The sequence below is a fragment of the Aquarana catesbeiana genome, linkage group LG01, assembly GCF_042186555.1.
Source record: "Aquarana catesbeiana isolate 2022-GZ linkage group LG01, ASM4218655v1, whole genome shotgun sequence".
In the NCBI taxonomy this organism is placed as follows: domain Eukaryota; kingdom Metazoa; phylum Chordata; class Amphibia; order Anura; family Ranidae; genus Aquarana; species Aquarana catesbeiana.
In genome coordinates, this window is record NC_133324.1 from 790755628 (window position 1) to 790777328 (window position 21701).

Consider the following 21701-nt stretch of genomic DNA (forward strand, 5'->3'; position numbering starts at 1 on the left):
CATGTTCCCAGCAATGGCACAGTCTGAATCGGTGCGTCGCCCCATTTGCACCCCATTAACAAAAGTAGTTTCTGTACTACTTTTGCCGATTTCAGGGTGCGATTTCCATTGACATCTGTGCAGGAACCTGCACAGATGGCTCTGATTTCACCCCCCGATATCGGGACTGATATGCGAGAATGAAATTAAGTGAGTTCATCTGAACTCGCACGATTTCATTACTGCATTCAGTGTGAACCTGGGCTTACTGTAAGATTCTCCTATTTTCTTGGTGAAATATTTCAAGTCACAGCATGGATTCTGTTAGACTCAATTCCCACATGCTTTTCATCTGCTACTGTAACACATGTAACTGTTCACATACACAGTAACAGTTAAAGTGTTTATAAACACTAATAATAATCTTCTAGTTGCGTGATCTGTTAAATATACAATTAAAAGTGGTTTGTAGTATGTGCCTGATAAGGTGCAAAAAATATCTGTTGCTCTTGACAGAAATCTTGTCATCTGATTATTACCTGTCTGTTGTCTTGATACAGTAGAGTATGTGAGTTTTGTCATACTAGAACTAGACTACTTGCAGAATAATTAGGTGAAAATAAAGAAACAAAATCAAATGAAAACGAATGCAGCCACCACATCTAAAGGCCAGTGTAAGCTGCAATACGTTACCTTTTTGATTTTGGGTTTAGATATGTTTTAAGAGACCAGCAATGCTTTACTAGTGAAAAAAAGAAAGAGAAATAATGTTTTTCTTCAAAATACTAAAGGGGACAGGTGGAAATATCTACGAAATGTAAAGGGAACTGTAAAGACTCAACCTTCTTCAGGAAGGTTATATTTGATTCAGAGATCTAAAGGGCATTTTCTGCATATAGAGGTATATTGTAGAAATGTATTTTACCACTTCTGGTGGAAAGAAAAAATTATGTATTTACTTGTATGACGTGTCTAGCATATTTGCAGCTTTGCGTTGGCCCTTTGCATGCAACATGGGAGACATTTTTTCATATAGTCTTCAAATTTCTGTAGACACGGCAGTTACTCCCCCTGTAGGTCCAAATGATTTCATTCCTAGACTTCTACTTTAAAGTTAAGGTTTGATTAGGGTATGCATGGTGAATGTTGATGCTGTCATTATGCGGCACTTAACCTTAATGCATATAAAAGCAAAGGAGAAGGCCTTCAAAAAATGCAAGGTTGAGGGATCATCCTCAGCATTCAGACTTTATAAAGAATGCAATAAGAAATGTAAGGGTGCAATTAGGACGGCTAAGATAGAACATGAAAGACACATAGCGGAGGAGAGCAAAAAAAATCCCAAGAAATTCTTTAAGTATGTAAACAGTAAAAAAGGGAGGACAGACCATATTGGTCCCATTAAGAATGAGGAAGGACATCTGGTTACAAAGGATGGGGAGATGGCAAAGGTATTGAATTTATTCTTCTCCTCAGTCTTCACGAGTGAATCGGGGGCTTCAGTAACCAAAACTGCAGTGTTTATCCTCATGACACAACACAGGAAGCACCTACATGGTTAACAGAGGACGGAATTAAAATTAGACTTGAGAAACTTAACATTAATAAATCACCGGGACCAGATGGCTTGCATCCGAGGGTACTTAGGGAACTCAGTCAGGTGATTGCCAGACCGTTGTTCCTAATTTTTACAGACAGTCTATTGACTGGAATGGTACCAGCTGATTGGAGAAAAGCCAATGTAGCACCTATATTTAAAAAGGGCCCAAAAAACATCCCTGGAAATTACAGACCAGTTAGCCTAGCATCAATAGTATGTAAACTCTTGGAGGGGATGATAAGGGACTATATACAAGATTTTAGTAATAAGAATGATATCATTAGCAGTAATCAGCATGGATTCATGAAGAATCGTTCTTGCCAAACCAATCTATTAACCTTCTATGAGGAGGTGAGTTGCCATCTAGATAAAGGAAGGCCCGTAGACGTGGTGTATCTGGATTTTGCAAAAGCATTTGACACAGTTCCCCATAAACGTTTACTGTACAAAATAAGATCCGTTGGCATGGACCATAGGGTGAGTACATGGATTGAAAACTGGCTACAAGGGCGAGTTCAGAGGGTGGTGATAAATGGGGAGTACTCAGAATGGTCAGGGGTGGGTAGTGGGGTTCCCCAGGGTTCTGTGTTGGGACCAATCCTATTTAATTTGTTCATAAACGACCTGGAGGATGGGATAAACAGTTCAATCTCTGTATTTGCAGACGATACTAAGCTAAGCAGGGTAATAACTTCTCCGCAGGATGTGGAAATCTTGCAAAAAGACCTGAACAAATTAATGGGGTGGGCGACTACATGGCAAATGAGGTTCAATGTAGAAAAATGCAAAATAATGCATTTGGGTGGCAAAAATATGAATGCAATCTATACACTGGGGGGAAAACCTCTGGGGGAATCTAGGATGGAAAAGGACCTGGGGGTCCTAGTAGATGATAGGCTCAGCAATGGCATGCAATGCCAAGCTGCTGCTAATAAAGCAAACAGAATATTGGCATGCATTAAAAGGGGGATCAACTCCAGAGATAAAACGATAATTCTCCCGCTCTACAAGACTCTGGTCCGGCCGCACCTGGAGTATGCTGTCCAGTTCTGGGCACCAGTCCTCAGGAGGGATGTACTGGAAATGGAGCGAGTACAAAGAAGGGCAACAAAGCTAATAAAGGGTCTGGAGGATCTTAGTTATGAGGAAAGGTTGCGAGCACTGAACTTATTCTCTCTGGAGAAGAGACGCTTGAGAGGGGATATGATTTCAATTTACAAATACCGGACTGATGACCCCACAATAGGGATAAAACTTTTTCGCAGAAGAGAGTTTAATGAGACTCGTGGCCACTCATTACAATTAGAAGAAAAGAGGTTTAACCTTAAACTACGTAGAGGGTTCTTTACTGTAAGAGCGGCAAGGATGTGGAATTCCCTTCCACAGGCAGTGGTCTCAGCGGGGAGGATTGATAGCTTCAAGAAACTATTAGATAATCACCTGAATGACCGCAACATACAGGGATATGTAATGTAATACTGACACATAATCACACACATAGGTTGGACTTGATGGACTTGCGTCTTTTTTCAACCTCACCTACTATGTAACTATGTAACTATGTAACCATTTTCTGTTTGTTCTGGCTTATAGATCAGCTGAGAAATAGCTATCAAGTTGGGTATGATGGTTCTATCAGAATTATCTATGGTAATGGGCTGGATCTGCACTTCCAAACAGAGCCTCACATTCTAGCAGGACCGGCTAATCCAACAGTGACGAAGAGAAACATGACACTTCCTGGAGAAAATGGGCATAATCTGGTGGAGTGGAGGTTCAGGAAAGAACAACTTCAGGGAAAAATAAATGTGTTCGGGCGGAAGCTCAGAGTAAGCATCACATTTACGCACAAAATTTATGTCTAATTATGTTTTGCCTGCTCTGATGCAGGACCAGGAAAACCTTTAAAAATGTTTGTCTAGTATTTTGCATAGACATACAGAACTGCATCTACAACTCTGGATACAATTTTTGCATTTGACTGGGGCATTTTGTATTTTTCCCCCTTGACTACAATAGAATTTGGGAGAAGCCCTCTATAGGCAGTACTTCTGCCAGTTGCCTTTATCTGTGCTTGCCACAACCAGGTCATACATTGCAGCTGATATAGTTGAAAGCCAGCTGTGGCAGTATGCTTCTTGTGAGGCATGAGATTGCCACACCTCCAACATTTCCTAATCCATATCAGAGGATTTGAATTAATGTTTGAACAAATATTTGAATGAACAAATATTTTTGTAGCCATTAGTGCACTTGCAACAAAAACTATTGAGTACTGTCTGTGATACTTTTTTTTTTTTTATTTGCACTAACATCCAAATTTTCAGGACAATGTTTCGGGCTATACCCCTCCTAGTACAGCTTGGATCTTAAAGAAAGTTATTTTCAACTCACATTAAAATTTTAAGTGTGATGCAAACAAAAAATAATAACTATACAATATACTAATAGTGCTTACAAGACTATAGTACAAAAGGAAGTAGAGTTTAAAACAAGAAAATGGTTGTCGGGATGTTGTGCATATAAATATTTTTTTTACAAGTTTGAGGTGAGGGAATACATGATAAATAAAATTATTTAACCTAAAAGTGTTGTGACAATAAAACATGGGCAAAACCCAAAGATGTTTTAGCTATAGCTACAGTACCTGAACCTAAAGTGTTGCTAAGTCCACAATAGTAAAATCAATCTGTATATACAGTAAAGCATGCTTGTTATACTTACTGTGGAACCAAAGGTCCTCTGCATTGTTAAAAAAAAGGTATTTTGTCTTCTCTGATCCTCCCCTTCTTTTACTGTCCCCAATCTACTGTTGTTAGAACAGAGCCATAGGAGGCACTCTGCACATGCTCAATTTGGTGTGTATTGCTAGAGAGTTTTTTTTTTTTTGGAGGGTGCATGTCATTGGCATAGGACTGATCAGCACTGTCCAGACTGAAAGTCAGGGGTCATGGAGCCACATAGGGCAATCAGAGGAGAATGAAAACTCCTTCTACAAGCTTTAACCAGTGCTCGGCCAGACACTGATAAAAGTTACAAGAAAGAAAAGGTATTTAGAGGTTGATACTACAATAATTTCCATGTTCTGTGTACTGTGGGAGACCAGATGTAGTTAATACTGGGTCCTGGGTTTAGTAACACTTTTAAGCAGTTAGTGACATGCTAGAAGATCTGAATATTATCACAAAATGCATCTCCATATTTTTTGTGGATGTTTTTATAAAATTGCCCTTTCATCATAAAAAAGCTAAAAGTTAGCCAATGATAGACTCCTAATATCTTGTGTGTAGGTTATAACTCTTAGGCTCGGTTCACATTGGTGCAATGCGGGAAGACCCGCGAATCCATTACTTGTTCCTGCATCGCACCCGATTCACAGGCAGTTTACACTGCGAACCGCTGGGAGAGTCAATGCAAAGTTAATGACACCTCCAGATCGGTTCGCATATCGCAGTGTGAACTGTCAATTCGGACATGAATCAGTTCGCAAGGGTGTGAACACCCATGCGATCCGATTCTGGTGAGGACCAAAAAAAGGGTCCTGCGCGACTTTGGTCCGAATGCGATGCAAATTCAGCCATACAATATATATGGCTGAATTTGCATCGCACAGACATCACATGTGATTTGCACAGCAGTGTGTTGAAAATCACATGCAATGTCGCACACACTATAATGTAAACCCAGCCTAAGTTACAAACTTCAAACCAGGTTAGTTTTTAGTCTGTGCTTGAGCCAATCATTTCATCAGTAATAATTTTTTCTGTTTTCCTTAACATATTATTATTATATTATAAGTAGGCATTGTTTGTTTGTTGTTTAGACATGTTTGTATGTAAAAGCAGGAGATATTGAAGGGTTAGAGTGATAGAGAGGATTTATCTACTTTCAGAGATTTTAGATTAAATAAATAGAACTGTCAGTCCATTTACTTTTAGTTAACCCAGATTTGTTAAAGCTGCTGCAGTGTGACACTCGTTTGTTTGCAAGCCTCATACATAAAATAGCTGAAAAATATTATGCCAAACAATCCACCCAAGCAGAAGAAAAAATAAAAAATAAACAGCTTTTACGGCAATTTAGATACTGTAAAATAAACTGGTTGCACTGTTTTTTGACAAGTGAATGATTGCAATTATAATATGCTTTATGACTCTTTTGACCTTGAAAAAGGAATATAGCTATTAAAGCCCTTCTCCTGCAGAAAACAATGACAATAAACCTACGTATTATATATTTAGAGTGCTTTTCAAAGAAAAACAAATTGCTTATGCATTTAATTGTAAATCACAATATTTGAGTAATATCACAGCATCAATAATATGTGACAAGTTATTTTTCATTCTACACTGTTCTAGAGTAGAAGATAGTTTGTCTTTGTCTGCTGTCATTGCTGACAATAAAGTTTGACACACAGAGCTGCAGCAGCTTCTAGTTATTCGTTTTTTTTTTTTTTTCTGGCTGGGTGGGTAATGAGCATTCTTACTGCTAGTAAAAAAGCTCTCTCCAATACCTAGGTACCTAGATGTGTCCTTATGAAACTTTTCAATTAATACATGTTAGTCTTTTTTAACAGATGACTACAATTCAAAGACCTCAATTTAGAAGAGGTTGAATAAATGCCAGGCTGTCTCTGTGTTTAATGAAACCTTTTAAAACAGCAGTTAGTCTAATGCCTTACACTTATACCAAGTAGTTGCTAAATTAATTTACTGGCAAAGGAAATCAATCATCTTTAATGGTGTCTAAACAAAAAGCTGGTAGTTTGTGAAGTAATAAAGGCCTGATTCCTCAGCATTTTGATTTATTGAACCTTCTTGTTTGCTTTATAAAAAGGTAAATGGCAGAAACCTTCTCTCAGTTGACTATGATCGAACCATGAAGACAGAAAAGATCTATGATGACCATCGAAAGTTCACCTTGAAAATAACCTATGATAGTGCCGGCCATCCCACACTGTGGCTCCCTGGTACCAACTTCATGGCTGTCAATGTCACCTACTCGTCAACTGGACAGATTGCAAGCATTCAGCGTGGGGCAACTAGTGAAAGAGTGGAATATGATGGACAGGGTAGGATTGTGACAAGGTCCTTTGCAGATGGCAAGATGTGGAGCTATACATACTTGGAAAAGGTGGGTTCAGGAAAAATAAAAAAAATCACAGCAGCCAATTTTAAAGCATCATTTCTAAAAATGGAACTTAGGGGTTGATCTACTAAAGGCAAAATAGGTGGTAATTTTCACATTGCAAGGGAATGTTCCCTTAGCTTAGTGAATTAGGTGAAAATTCACTTTGCAAAAAAAATATCAAAATAAAAAAAAAGTATTTTTGTTTGCATTTGAATGCATGATGAATGTGAGCAGAGCTTCACCTCATTTACTAACCGAAAGGAAATCCCCTATGCAAAGTGAACAGCCTATTTACGTTCAGTAAATAAACTCCTTAGGCTCCTTTCATACTTCTGGGAGGAAAAAAACATGATCAATAATGTTCAAAGAACAATTTTGGTGTATTGTTAAGACTTTGATGGGGGAATGCCTATCGGTGTACTCTAGGTAAAATGCAGGAAAACAGTTGCATATAAGGGTTTAGGAGTGTGCTTACTATAGCATTGCCTATAATGGTACAGAACGCTGTAGCAATCCATACTGCAGTGCACAGGTCTGAGCAAACCCTAAAGATACATTTCTGCATTGACTGTTTGCTCTGTGGTATGGCACCTTGTACAAAACTCTGTATTATTAAACAAGAAAATGTAATCACATTATTTGTTTGGTTATCCAAAGAATAAAAGATGAACTATGATTGGCCATCATGGACAAACTTTTTTTCATATATTTCTCCCTCTTTTATTATAAATAATCCCTAGGTTTTCAGACTATGCATGGAAGTGGTAATTTTTCTGGTCGATCAATACTGTTTTAGTTAATCTTGTTTCCTCTCAGAGTGCTAGTTAGAGACTTTTAATTACAGCTTTTTTAATTATTAAACACAGCATCAGCATTGTGTTAGAAAACATCACAAAGAGTGGTGGAATCGCTACTTCCTTCCTCATAGGTTAAAACTAGAATGAACAATACAGGGGTGCCTCTGTCCGTCTGCTGTTGTTTTTTTCCCCAGTTAAATAAAAATAAAAACTTGCCAAATGTATATGTGAGTATGAATATCCATATTATTAAACTTTTACTTCATGCATACTTTATGCTGAGATTGTAGAACACCCAAAGCAATTTTACATTGTTCTTGTTTTATATATCAAAATTATACAGACTTGTTCTTGAAGGGTTTCTTTTATGTAGCACGGCAACAAAAAATATGCCAGGCTAAGTGGAAAAAATGAAATTATCTATCCCCGTTTGCCATGCTAATAGTATTTGACTTTAAATAGACTTTTGCAAAGCCATTTAGGGAATATCACTATTGAAGTGGCAACAGAGTAAACAGCAAACTGTATCTTTTTTTTTTCAAGCAGAAAATAGCATAAAGTATTGCAAAATATAAAAGATTGCTTTAGCTGTACAGGGTGTTTTGTGTAACCGTCTTTCCTAGTCTGTATCTACAACCATTAACATACACAATATTCATCCGCGTGGTTCCAGAATTCTGCAATGTGTCACAATTTAGCATAATTCCCCATGCTGTGCAAAATGCACAGAATTATAATAACTAAGCATGCCAAACACACCCATTGGTGGAAGAGAATTAACTGTCCTGCTCCAAATGGCACAAAAATGCAGCAGCACATGTCAGTAGGTATCTCTGTGATGGCACCAAAAGTCACAAAACTGTATTTGAAAGTGAAAGGATGACGACTGTATGAACAGAGGGAATATAGTTATGACCCTGCCTCTTGTCAGCGTGAAAGGCAGTTTAGGATTTAAAAAACAGCTGCAACCTGCTTCTGGTCAAGAGACATCATTATGGAAAATGGCATGAGTTCTATGGCAGGAGGAGGGAGGGTGAGGACACAGTCAGTAAAATGATTCTGAATGGTACTCATTGTCAATGTATAAGGCAGCATCTTCAGTAAATGATAACTTTATGGGTGAGAGATTTTGCTTTCCTAGCACAGGCTCACTGGAAAGACTTATTGAAGGAATGGCTAGTAAGTCAAACCCCTATTATGAAAATATATGCGAACATAGTTAGATCTAATTAACCAGTCAAGACACCCTCTGCATCCTGTTGAAATACTGGCACCATCGGCAGAATCACTTCTGTCTCAGTTATTACATGTGACTTGCCCATAACCATTGACAATCTGCTTCTTGGCTGTTTGTGCTTGACAAAAGAATGGCACAATCAAAACAAGCAACACATTATAAATCTCTTGCTACTAATTGCAGGAAATTATACAATAAAACATCCACTAAATTAAGCAGAGAATTGCAAACAACATGTAGGGTCAAGGATGATTCAATTAAAAGAGAGAATTATTTTCTCGAATGAAAAGCCTAATGGTATTATGCACAAAATCAGCACTTATTTATTCTGTATGTTTATTTTATTCATCATGAATATTATGTGGTTTCCTTTTTTTCTGCAGACTATGGTGTTGCTGCTCCACAGTCAACGGCAGTACATTTTTGAATACGACTTATTGGACCGGTTATCTGCCATTACAATGCCTAGTGTTGCCAGACATACAATGCAAACAATTCGTTCCATTGGTTATTACAGAAACATATATAATCCCCCTGAAAGTAACGCTTCTGTCATAATGGATTACAATGAGGAAGGCCAACTCTTACAAACTGCCTTCCTTGGAACAGGTCGCCGTGTTCTCTATAAATATAAGAGGCAAACAAAAGTTTCAGAAGTTCTTTATGACAGCACACGAGTTAGCTTTACGTATGATGAGACTGCAGGAGTACTGAAAACAGTTAACCTACAAGGTGACGGATTTATTTGCACTATTCGATACCGACAAATTGGCCCCTTGATTGATCGACAGATATTCCGCTTTAGTGAAGATGGCATGGTTAATGCAAGATTTGACTACAGCTATGATAACAACTTCAGAATCACAAGCATGCAGGGTGTGATCAACGAGACTCCATTACCTATTGAGTTATATCAGTTTGATGACATATCAGGAAAAATGGACCAGTTTGGAAAATTTGGTGTTCTCCATTATGAGGTCATCAAGGTAATTTCCACAGCTGTAATGACATACACCAAGCACTTTGATGCCCATGGTCGAGTTAGGGAGGTTCGGTATGATGTCCAGAGATCAGAAATGTATAGACTCACTGTACAGTATGACAGCATGGGGAGAGTTACTAAGCAGGAAATTAAAATTGGACCTTTTGCTAATACGACTAAATATGCTTATGAATATGATGGCGATGGTCAACTTCAAACTGTTCTCCTAAATGAAAAGATTGTGTGGATATACAATTATGATTTAAATGGTAATATTCATTTGCTGAACCCAAGTATCTTTGCAAGGTTAACTCCAGTTCGTTATGATCTGAGAGACAGGATAACAAGACTAGGCGACGTCCAGTACAGAATGGATGAAGATGGCTTCCTGCGACAGAGAGGGACTGAGATTTTTGAATATAGCTCTAAGGGCCTTCTCACCAGAGTTTACAGCAAAGGCAGCGGGTGGACTGTAATATACCGATATGATGGCCTTGGTCGTAGAATATCCAGTAAAACAAGTCTTGGAAAACACCTTCAATTTTTTTATGCTGATCTCAATTATCCATCAAGAATAACCCATGTATACAACCATTCAAGCTCTGAGATAACGTGTCTTTATTATGACCTCCAAGGACATCTTTTTGCCATGGAGATTAGTAGTGGGAAAGAGTTCTACATTGCATCAGACAACAACGGCACACCTCTGGCTGTTTTCAATAGCAATGGTCTAATGCTCAAACATATCCAGTATACTGCCTTTGGAGAAATTTATTTTGACTCTAATCCTGATTTCCAATTGGTGATCGGATTTCAGGGAGGCCTGTATGATCCACTCACAAAGCTTGTCCATTTTGGGCAAAGGGACTATGATATATTGGTTGCTCGGTGGACTACGCCTGATATTGAGATATGGAAGAGGATTGGCAAGGACCCAGCACCTTTCAACTTATACATGTTTAAGAACAACAACCCTGTCAGTAAACTTTATGAGATCAAGGATTACACAGGTAATAACAATTTATAATTATTGTAAAGTTGTCACAAACCTGGGAACTTTAGACTGTACATGTGGTATAAAAATGCATAAGCAAGGGTTGCCTTCATAAAACTTACATCAAAATGATCAGTGCATCCAGACGTAGGCAGACATTATATGGTCTTTTCCTGTTAAAGTCACACTTGGTTCCACTCTGCTATCCAAGCCATCCTGTTGGTCATTTAATAAGTTATGCATTTTCTTTGACCGCTAATGATGCTTGGGTGAGGGCAGGGTCAAACTTTACCTTTTACAGAAATAGTCAAGATTTGTATTAAATTTCAGATGTCTATATCTCTGCATTTGTTGCTAATTCTGAGATGCAGTTTTTTACTGAAGGAAATCTTTAATTATGTAAGTATTTATTATATACTTGAACTGCCAAAGTTTATTATAGGCTTACTTTAAGAAGATTAACACTGCCCATATATTATTGTAGCATAAAGATAAAATTACTGATATTTTTTAGGGAAAATACATATGAAATGTGATAATGTGAACATTTTTAAAATGAAACTGAATCAAAGGAAGAATTATTTATACTTAAAGCAGAACTCTGCGATCAGCAGAAAAAAATACCCCCATTAGTACACCCCCTGCACAAAACACTAAACAGTTAATACATTTGAGAAATTCCTTACCAGTGAAGAGAAAAGTCTAATTGAATTTTCAGAAAATCATCTCCTGTGATTCAAAAAATGCCAGCATCTATTCTGCTAAGGAGGAGCTGTTAGACCAGGGATTGCATCATATCCTCTCCTCTCCCTCTGCGCTATAATGAAACTACACTTCCCACCATGCTTTAAAAATTGCTGTGAATGTGGGAGGGTACACTAGGCCTGTACATGGTAAATGTGAACATCATGCCAAGTGAATGACACTCACTCCCCAGCAGCTATGGGGTTAAGTCTGTACAGTTGCCCAGTTCCTTCCCCCTCTGCTTATACAGAAATACTATAAAACTCTTTACTGTATCTCTCCCCTGTGTGTCTCCGGTGATCAGCATAGTTAATACTGATCACTGAAGTCTGGGCTGTCACAGTGCCTTCTTAATGTCACTAGTGAGATCTGTATCTCCTGCCTGCCTGTGTGATTGCCCAGCATGTATGGGGTAAAATGGTTTGAGAGAACTTGCCAGCTGCAACTGGGCTTGTGGTGGAAGGAGAGGAGCACTGCATCTGTGGGAAGTTCAGACTGGTATTTTAGACTTGCTGGTCCACCCACTGCAGAGAGCAGAAAGTGCTGGCTGAACTAAAGTACAGGAGGGACATGACAAGACCAGTGGAATGCAAGGCATAGCAGCCTGTGGTCTTGCAAACAGGAAACCACAGGGAATCAACCCCATTATTTAAAAAATGCACAGGCTGTTTCTCAAAAACTACAGAAGCAATCAGAAGATGGACTACATATTCTAGAAAGGTAGGAAAGCAGCATTAAAACTATGAAAACATGTTTTTGCCTGGAGTTCTGCTTTAAAGCTGAAGGTCCAGCCAAATACAGTGGGGACAGAAAGTATTCAGACCCCCTTAAATTTTTCACTCTTTGTTATATTACATCCATTTGCTAAAATCATTTAAGTTCTTTTTTTTTCCTCATTAATGTACACAATGCTCCCCATATTGACAGAAAAAGACCCTTTGCTCAGTATTTAGTAGAAGCACCCTTTTGATCTAACACAGCCATGAGTCTTTTTGGGAAAGATGCAACAAGTTTTTTCACACCAGTATTTGGGGATCCTCTGCCATTCCTCCTTGCAGATCATCTCCAGTTCTGTCAGGTTGTATGGTAAACGTTGGTGGACAGCCATTTTTAGGTCTCTCCAGTGTTGCTCAATTGGGTTTAAGTCAGGGCTCTAGCTGAGCCATTCAAGAACAGTCACAGGGTTGTTGTGAAGCCACTCCTTTGTTATTTTAGCTGTGTGCTTAGGATCATTGTCTTGTTGTAAGTCTGAGGTCCTGAGCACTCTGGAGAAGGTTTTCGTCCAGGATATCCCTGTACTTGGTCGCATTCATCTTTCCCTCAATTGTCGTCCTGTCCCTGCAGCTAAAAAACACCCCCACAGCATGATGCTGCCACCACCATGCTTCACTGTTGGGACTGTATTGGACAGGTGATGAGCAGTGCCTGGTTTTCTCCACACATACCGCTTAGAATTAGGGCCAAAAAGTTCTATCTTGGTCTCATCAGACCAGAGAATCTTATTTCTCACCATCTTGGAGTCCTTTAGGTGTTTTTTAGCAAACTCCATGCAGGCTTTTATGTATCTTGCACTGAGGAGAGGCTTCCGTTGGGCCACTCTGCCATAAAGCCTTGACTGGTGGAGGGCTGCAGTGATGGTTGACTTTCTACAACTTTCTCCCATCTCCCGACTGCATCTCTGGAGCTCAGCCACAGAGATCTTTGGGTTCTTCTTTACCTCTCTCACCAAGGCTCTCCTCCCCTGATAGCTCAGTTTGGCCGGACGGCCAGGTCTAGGAAGGGTTCTGGTCATCCCAAACATCTTCCTTTTAAGGATTATGGAGACCACTGTGCTCTTAGGAACCTTAAGTGCAGCAGAAATTTTTTTGTAACCTTGGCCAGATCTGTGCCTTGCCACAATTCTGTCTCTGAGCTCTGAGGCAGTTCCTTTGACCTTATGATTCTCATTTGCTCTGACATGCACTGTGAGCTGTAAGGTCTTATATAGACAGAAGTGTGACTTTCCTAATCAAGTCCAATCGGTATAATCAAACACAGCTGGACTCAAATGAAGGTGTAGAGCCATCTCAAGGATGATCAGAAGAAATGGACAGCACCTGAGTTAAATATATGAGTGTCACAGCAAAGGGTCTGAATACTTAGGACCATGTGATATTTCAGTTTTTCTTTTTTAATAAATCTGCAAAAATGTCAACAATTCTGTGTTTTTCTGTCAATATGGGGTGCTGTGTGTACATTAATGAGGAAAAAAATGAACTTAAATGATTTTAGCAAAAGGCTGCAATATAATAAAGAGTGAAAAATGTAAGGGGGTATGAATACTTTCTGTCACCACTGTATAACAAATAAGATGCCATAGCCTCCCCGGTGGTATGATTTTGTCAGATTTTTTAATCTTAAAGCGGCACATTGTTTTGCATGGAAATTTGGCGTTTTATATTGTAGACCTGTAATTCTTAGTAATAACACACTTGAATCTATCCAAACAAGAGTCTGATAAGAGTATGATAAAGTTTGAAACACAAAATCATAACTTATAATATAATAAATAACTATAAATAATTCTAAAAAAATCATAATATAATAAGAATAAAATGAATTTCCCCACGAATCACTATCGCTCAATACTGCAAGTGTTCTAATTTATTATCGCTGTTTTCTAGCTGGTCTAAAACCGCTTTTGACGTAAGGGGACACATTTTGGTTTCCATGGACAATCTCAAGTTTCCAGGCATAAAGAACAGTATATATAATATAAAAGTGCAGGCAGGGCACTGGACAAAGCAGTAGGGACAAAAAGGAGGTGAAATTATTTGATACAGTAATGTAATCTGTAAGATTACAGTGTACTGTATGTGTTATGTTTTTTGTACTTTTTGAATTTGCTGCCGAGCTCTGCCCCCATGTGCCATGACGATCGCAGGGAACGGAGCTTGGCACACAGAGCATCAAACGGATGATCTGGCGGAGGACACAGCAGGGGGACATCGCAGGATCCTGGTGACAAGGTAAGTACGCTGTACCAGAATTCTGCAATGCAATCCCGAGTGTGGCTCGGGGTTACCGCTAACGGTACTGAAATTCAACCCAGAGCCACACTCGGGAATGCCGCCCGGAGCGTTAATCACCTGTATTTCATGTTGAAAGAGGGAGAACCAGTACTACGCACCAGTGAATCTGGCACTTATTGCTAGCTCTCAAAGATTGAACAGGTTTTCAGATACTGAATAGATCGATCAGAACAGAGCAGAGACCAGAGAGAAGGTAGCTGACCTCATGGGTGTGGTTATGATTCTTCATTGTCCAGTAAAGCCCTGTACTCTTAAAAAGTGCTAATAGGGTAACAATAACTTTTGAATTTGTATATATTTTTCCGTCTGAAGGCTATATAGAGTATTATCTTTAAATTCCAAGTATATATTGTCTTTAAGGCTTCATGTACACTACAGCTCCTAAACTTGAGTTTAGGAGCTTCTGGCATTTTTTTTTTTTTGCCAAAGCTCCTAAACTCAACTCAATGAAAGCCTCTGTGTCAATGTACATATAGGCTTTTATCAGAATTTAGGAGCTGATGCGGTTAGGGGAGCTGCAATCGCCCTCTCCTGAACGCAGAAGCATCGTATTCAGCATAGGAATGTTTTGACCACTGGCCGCCGGAAAACGCAAACCGCAGAAAAGTCGCTGCAAAATTGTTTTGCGTTTTCCCACGGCCAGCGGTCAAAGTAGGCTGTGTGAAGCCTAAGGCAGCAAAAAGAATTGTAACAATAAAATATTTCTTATTGGTTGCTTTGAAATGCTGCAGATTTAAATCGGTTGTAAAGGCTTTTTTCTAAATAAATGTTATACTTACCTGCTCCGTGGAATGGTATTGCACAGTGGCATCTGCCGGTACTGTCCGCTCCTACTCTTCAAAGTGCTTGCTATGGGGGTAGACGTGCGGGCTCATTCCCAAGTTGGGCTGTGTGTTGCAATAGACACAGCATGGGTCAGCCCCACACCCTGCTCCCTCCTTACAAGGTTTGATTGACAGCAGCAGGAGCCAATGGCTCCCACTGATGCCTCTGTGTCCTGTATTGAGAGGAACACAGACCAGAGCCGCTGTAATTGGACACACCGCTGGATAGAGATAGGTAAGTATTTAGGGGGGGTGAGGTGCCAATATCAGTACTGAGACTTTTTTTTACTTTAATGTAGAGAATGCATTAAGTTAAAAAATGTTCTGCCAATAGAACCACAAGACCTAAAGCCAAAATGTGTTTTTTGTGTTGTAAAGCAATGAAGAATGGCAGTTTTTTATTTCTTTTGCTGTCTGTATCCTATTGGGGAGATTTCCTTTCATTTTTAATGGCAGACACAACAGAATGTAAATAGAGTAAATCTCTCCAGAACAAGTGACCACGTTGAAAGATTTCCTCTCACTGCCTGTTCTGTTGACATTTGTAAATGTTTAATTCCCATCAGTTTTTGTCCTAGTGACAGTGGTCACAAGGACTAACGGAGCAGGGTGAACCTCCCTAAGAGGAACACAGACAGCAATAACTGAAGATCTGAAAAGAGCTTTGGTGTACGTTTATCAAACAGAGATAATTAATCTCATTTCAGTTCTCAGCAGTTCTCAGAGATAAATCTTCTCCTCTGGCACCCTGTTTATGAAGCGAAGAACATTTGTTTTCATAAGGAGAAGAGAGGAGAAGTTTTTCCTCTGAGAACACCTGAGATCTTTGTAGAAGGAGGAGGGCTGCCTCTGATCTCCTGAGATACCTGTGTGATTACAGAGCAGCTGAGTTTTAAAAGTTAAACCAATGTTTCACACGGGCGGACCGTTCAGATCCACCTGTCAGTTTTTCAGGGGGACCTGAATGGACGCTCCATACACTTCTATGGATCGACGGATGTCAGCGGTGACATGTCCGGACATCCAGACGGATGGAAACCCTATTTTCCATCTGTCTGGTGGATCGGATCGGATGAAAAAGGATAAGCAGTCCGCTTTCATCTGATCCCCCATAGAGGAAAGCGGAGATCTGACAGGTTTGTCTCAGCACAGTGAGCCGAGACGGACTTGTCATCCCCCTGGCTGAGCGGGTATCAACGGAGCGATCACCACTGAGCAAGCGGATGAGTATAAATGGACAGGCCCGTGTGAAAGGGGCCTTAAAAAGACAGTGTAATTACATGAAAATAATAAGCAATGGCGCTTTTTTAACTCAGTTTTTTTACACACATTTTGGCACATGTATTTTGGCCATTATGGAATTATGACGTTTTATAACATGCTTCATTTTTTATCGCACATCTGGCTGTGGGTTTTTCTATTGTGCATTTTGGCGCTTTTTTAAAAACACATTTTGGCCATTTAGCACACATTTTGGCACAGGCTATTTTAACACGCATTTTGGTGTGGTTTGTAATGCACATTTTGGTGCTTCTTTTAGCATGTAGTTTGACACTTTTTTAACTTGCATTTTGATCTGCTTTTTATATATATTTTGGCAAACAGCACATTTTGCTAGCCACTTTTTGGGTGCCATTAATAATTAGTGGCACCACAAGCATATCATGCATTTTGCATGTGTTTCCGGAATGCACACAAAAACACAAAAATTTTTCTAAATAAAATTTGCCAAAATACATCTTAAAAAAGCACCAAAATGCACATAAAATGTGTTTTAAAAAAACAAGCCAAAATGTGTGTTGAAAAAAGCAGCAAAACGTGCATCAAAAACTGTACCAAAATGCACACAAAAAAAGGCCCAAAAAGCCAAATTAAATTTTTTTTTTTGGCATGGAGCGTAGTTTCAATGCGCATTTTGACACGTTGGTAGTGTAATTTGTCAAATGACAAAATGTGTGGGAAAATGCATTTGGGGTGCCATTAACAATGAATGGCACCCAAAAGCGCATTGCGTAGTTTGACACAATTTTACAACAGTTTAGAGTCGTGGAAAGAATTGCGCAATTCTGGCAACAATTCTGCATTGCTCAGATATGATCGGGTCCCAAAGGTATATACATTATAACTATACTGTGTGTGTGTTTGTACTGTGTATGTAGTGTATATATATATATATATATATATATATATATATATATATATATATATATATATATTGTAAATATATATACCATATATATAAAACACACATATACACACATAAACTATTTATATCAATCTTTAAGCTTGCTGTTGCTGAAAGAAGCCTCCTTCCACACATCACAGCAGCTTCTCACCCATATTCTCCACCTATGAGCTGGAGAATCTGGGACAGAGATATTTTACATGGCCAGTGAGACCTTCAGTTCTCACCTTTACAAACTGGTCATCTGTGTAAAAGTGAATGACAGAAGGGTGCGTCCTGTGATGAGAAGTGAAGAACATGTTCTCCACTCATCTCAGCTTCATAAACTGGCACACCTGAGAGATCAGCCATGATCATCAGGATCTCGGCTCTTCTCTGTTTGATAAACGTACACCTTTATCACTTCCACACTCACAAAAAAAAGGGCTGAAGTAAACTTTTAAAAGCTTGCTAAAACCTTTTCTTGGTGTAAAACAGATTTAGAGTAGCCTTAGAACTTCTTCACACACTATGAAAAAAGTATAAAAAATGTTTTGGGTTGAGAGTTACAATTTACATTGAAGATTCACACGAATTAATAGGCAAATATCAGCATCACCAAATCACATTAACCACTTGCCGCCCGCCATATAGCAGAATGACAGTGGCAAAGTGGTTTCGTTAACCTGACCGGACGTCATATGACGTGCCCAGGATAACACAGCCGGCGCGCTCCCGCGGGGGCACGCAGCGTGGCGATCGGAGGTGGTGTGCGTCAGTCTGACACACCGAAACTCCGATCGTGGTACGAAGCCTCTGACAGAGGCTTCTTATCACGTGATCAGCTGTGACCAATCACAGCTGATCATTGCGTGAACCAGGAAGTGCCGGTAAACGGCTTTCCTCAGTTCATTCTGACAGAGGGAGAGCCCAACGGCGGCTCCCCCTATCAGAGGGGGGGGGTCTGTGCTGATAATCAGCACATTGATTATCAGCACAGCCGCCATCAAAAGGTGCCCATCAGCTGCCAATCAGTGCCCAACACCTGCCAGCCTGTCCCCATAATAGACGCCAATCAGTGCCCAAAAAAGTGCCAATCAGTGCCCCATCAGTAATGCCTGTCAGTGCCCCATCGAAGTGCCACTCAGTAATGCCTGCCAGTAGCTCCTCATCAGTGCTGCCTATCCAGTGCCACCTATCAGTGACCATCAGTCCTGCCTATCAGTGCCCATCAGTTTTATTTTTAAATTGACGGCCTTTTTTCGCTTATAGCGCACAAATTTAAAACCGCAGAGGTGATCAAATACCACCAAAAGAAAGCTCTATTTGTAGGAAGAAAATGATAAAAATTTAGTTTGGGTACGGTGTTGCATAACCACGCAATTGTCATTCAAAATGCGACAGCGCTGAAAGCTGCAAATTGTTCTGGGCAGGAAAGGGGGAAGTGCCGGGTATGAAAGTGGTTAATATTATTCTAGGTAGAAAAGCCACCTCTACAGCATTCCTCTACGGTAAGCATCCTGGTCTCTGACTACCAATCGTTACCATACAGTTTGCTGTTTTTAACCAGCAGTGACATTAAAGGATCAAAATGGTTGTAATTGCATTTTAGTCCAATTCCAGTTTTTTTTTTTTTTTCTTCTAGTTTTGCATGGGGAGAGAATTGCAAGAACTTCTGTTTGGGGTATAGAAATCGCATAGATACCTGACCCCACTAGTTATCATTAATTTTAAAGTTCAAATTTTAAAAAGTTTTTATACCAAGCCAATAGCCTTTTGTTGGATACAGTACTAATCTTTTTAGCCCTGATCCCTGCTTTTGCTGTAAGTGATATTACTTTATCCAAGTTAAAACTGCCGATAGACCGTTCTTTTTTTTATGAAAACCAGAAGAGATCACACATGATGAACTGTATATCTCAACCAACCAGGTCTGTTTTAATTTTCAGCTACCTTCTTAATTTCCAACATGCAGTAGACACATTACAGATTGGAATATGGTTGCATAAAGTGATGTTGTCACCACGGTGCTCTACGACACTTGTCTTTAACCACTTAAGCCCCGGACCATTTGGCTGGCAAAAGACCAGAGCACTTTTTGCAATTCGACACTGCGTTGCTTTAACTGACAATTGTGTGGTCGTGCGACGTGGTTCCCAAACAAAATTGTCGTCCTTTTTTCCCCATAAATAGAGCTTTCTTTTGGTGGTATTTGATCTCCTCTGCAGTTTTTATTGTTTTGCGCTATAAACAAAAAAATAGCGACAATTTTGAAAAAACACATTATTTTTTACTTTTTGCTATAATAAATATCCCCAAAAAATATATAAAAATAAAATTTTTTTCCCTCAGTTTAGGCTGATGCGTATTCTTCTACATATGTTTGGTAAAAAAAATCACAATAAGCGTTTATTGATTGGTTTGCGCAAAAGTTATAGCGTCTACGAAATAGGGGATAGTTTTATGGCATTTTTATTAATAATTTTTTTTCTTACTAGTTATGGCAGCGATCAGCGATTTTTATCATGACTGCGACATTATGGCGGACAGATTGGACACTTTTGGCGCTATTTTGGGACCATTCACATTTTATACAGCGATCAGTGAGATTAAAAATGCATTGATTACTGTGTAAATGTGACTGGCAGTGAAGGGGTTAACCACTAGGGGATAGTGAAGGGGTTAAGTGTGTCCTAGGGAGTGATTCTAACTGTGGGGGGGAGGGGCTATGTGTGACACGACACTCATCACCGCTCCCGATTACAGGGAGCTTTGATCAGTGCACTGTCACTAGGCAAAATGGGGGAAATGCTTGTTTACATCAGCATTTCCCAGTTCTTCCTCTCCAGGAGACGATCGCGGGTATCCCCGCGGACATCGAGTCCGCGGGACCCGCGATCGCACTCACGAAGGTCGCGGCAGGTGCGCGGGCGCTCCCGCAAACCGCTTCTTTAAGGGCAACCTACAGGTACGTTAGTATGCCTGTATGTGCCCTTCTGCCGACGTATATCGGCATGAGCCGGTCGGCAAGCGGTTAAACTCATCCATATCGCTGCTCCCTGGCCACCATGCTTGTATTTCCATCTTGATTAGATACCTCTACAGGATGTAAAAGTCAGCAGGAGAAGCTACAGCATGTGGTGGGGGAGCATTTACTCAGCACATTTTGAAGTATTAAATACCTGCAGCAGCTAGGGAGCAGCAAATCAGTAACGTATTAAAACCCTGATCACTGGAAAGTTGAGCAATGATGACAGGTTAGTCTTAACTTCCTGATCCTGTTGCAGTATAGCTTTAAAGTGTTTCATGCGACACTAAACAATATCCTTATTCCCCAAAACTAATCCATACACATCCACTACTTAATGACCCTGTAATCAATTTTTCATGAAAATTGTTCTTAGTATGTTTTTCTTCCTCCTTGTAATGTCCTCTATGAGCTCTTGAACCACTACCCTTCCCCTCTTACTTCTGTTTGTTTGGAACAAGCAATGCACAGTAGTTGTGGTCACATGCATATGCACATTACAAATCCCATGGTCCATAGTCCATCTTGTGAGTGAGCAAGAGAGGGTGGCTCCTACATGCAGTGAGACCACTGAGAATGCACATCTACAACCTCTAGCAGGAAGCCGAATCGCAGCAACAAAAAATAACAGAATTTTGAGATTTGTAGGAGGCTGAGAGCAAACGAAGGTACTTTTTTGAGTTAGGAATACATAGATGAATAGATTGTTTTAAACCAGAGTTTAGTGTCACATTAAGGATTGCATAAAACTAGGTAAACTGATTCTTGGAGGGAGTGCAAACCTGCTGCACTCAGCCTCGCTTCTATTTACTATATACTCATGTCATTTTATAGCAAGTGGCTCCTTTCCATCAGGACATTTGCCTAGCTGGATGTCATTTCTTCTAATGAGATATATAAATCCAGGGGAATTAAATAATTGATTTTATGGGATGACATAATTCACTGGTAATAGACCTGCAGCTGCTTCAGTATTTCTTGAGGTATTCTGAAAACATCACTTGGGTACAGTCGGCCAATGACTTGCATGGTCCTCTTGTACACTTGTGCTGTAGTAGGTGCCCCCAATGAAACAAGGCTCCTAGCTTAGTAAATGAATGCAGAGACTTTAATTAGCACCTGTATATTTCCCCCAGACTAATAACGCTGCC

The 21701-nt window shown here is 39.7% G+C and overlaps 1 protein-coding gene across 12 annotated transcripts in view; it reads left to right on the forward strand.

Annotated features, from left to right (window-relative positions):
• Positions 1–21701, forward strand: part of TENM3 (teneurin transmembrane protein 3) — a 1659985-nt gene that overhangs the window by 1623539 nt on the left and 14745 nt on the right. For all 12 annotated transcript variants that reach the window (XM_073606803.1, XM_073606789.1, XM_073606818.1 and 9 more), the window contains 3 exons: positions 3173–3408; positions 6416–6712; positions 9127–10735. In XM_073606803.1, the coding sequence (XP_073462904.1) occupies positions 3173–3408; positions 6416–6712; positions 9127–10735 (2142 nt within the window). The remainder of the gene's footprint in view (positions 1–3172; positions 3409–6415; positions 6713–9126; positions 10736–21701) is intronic.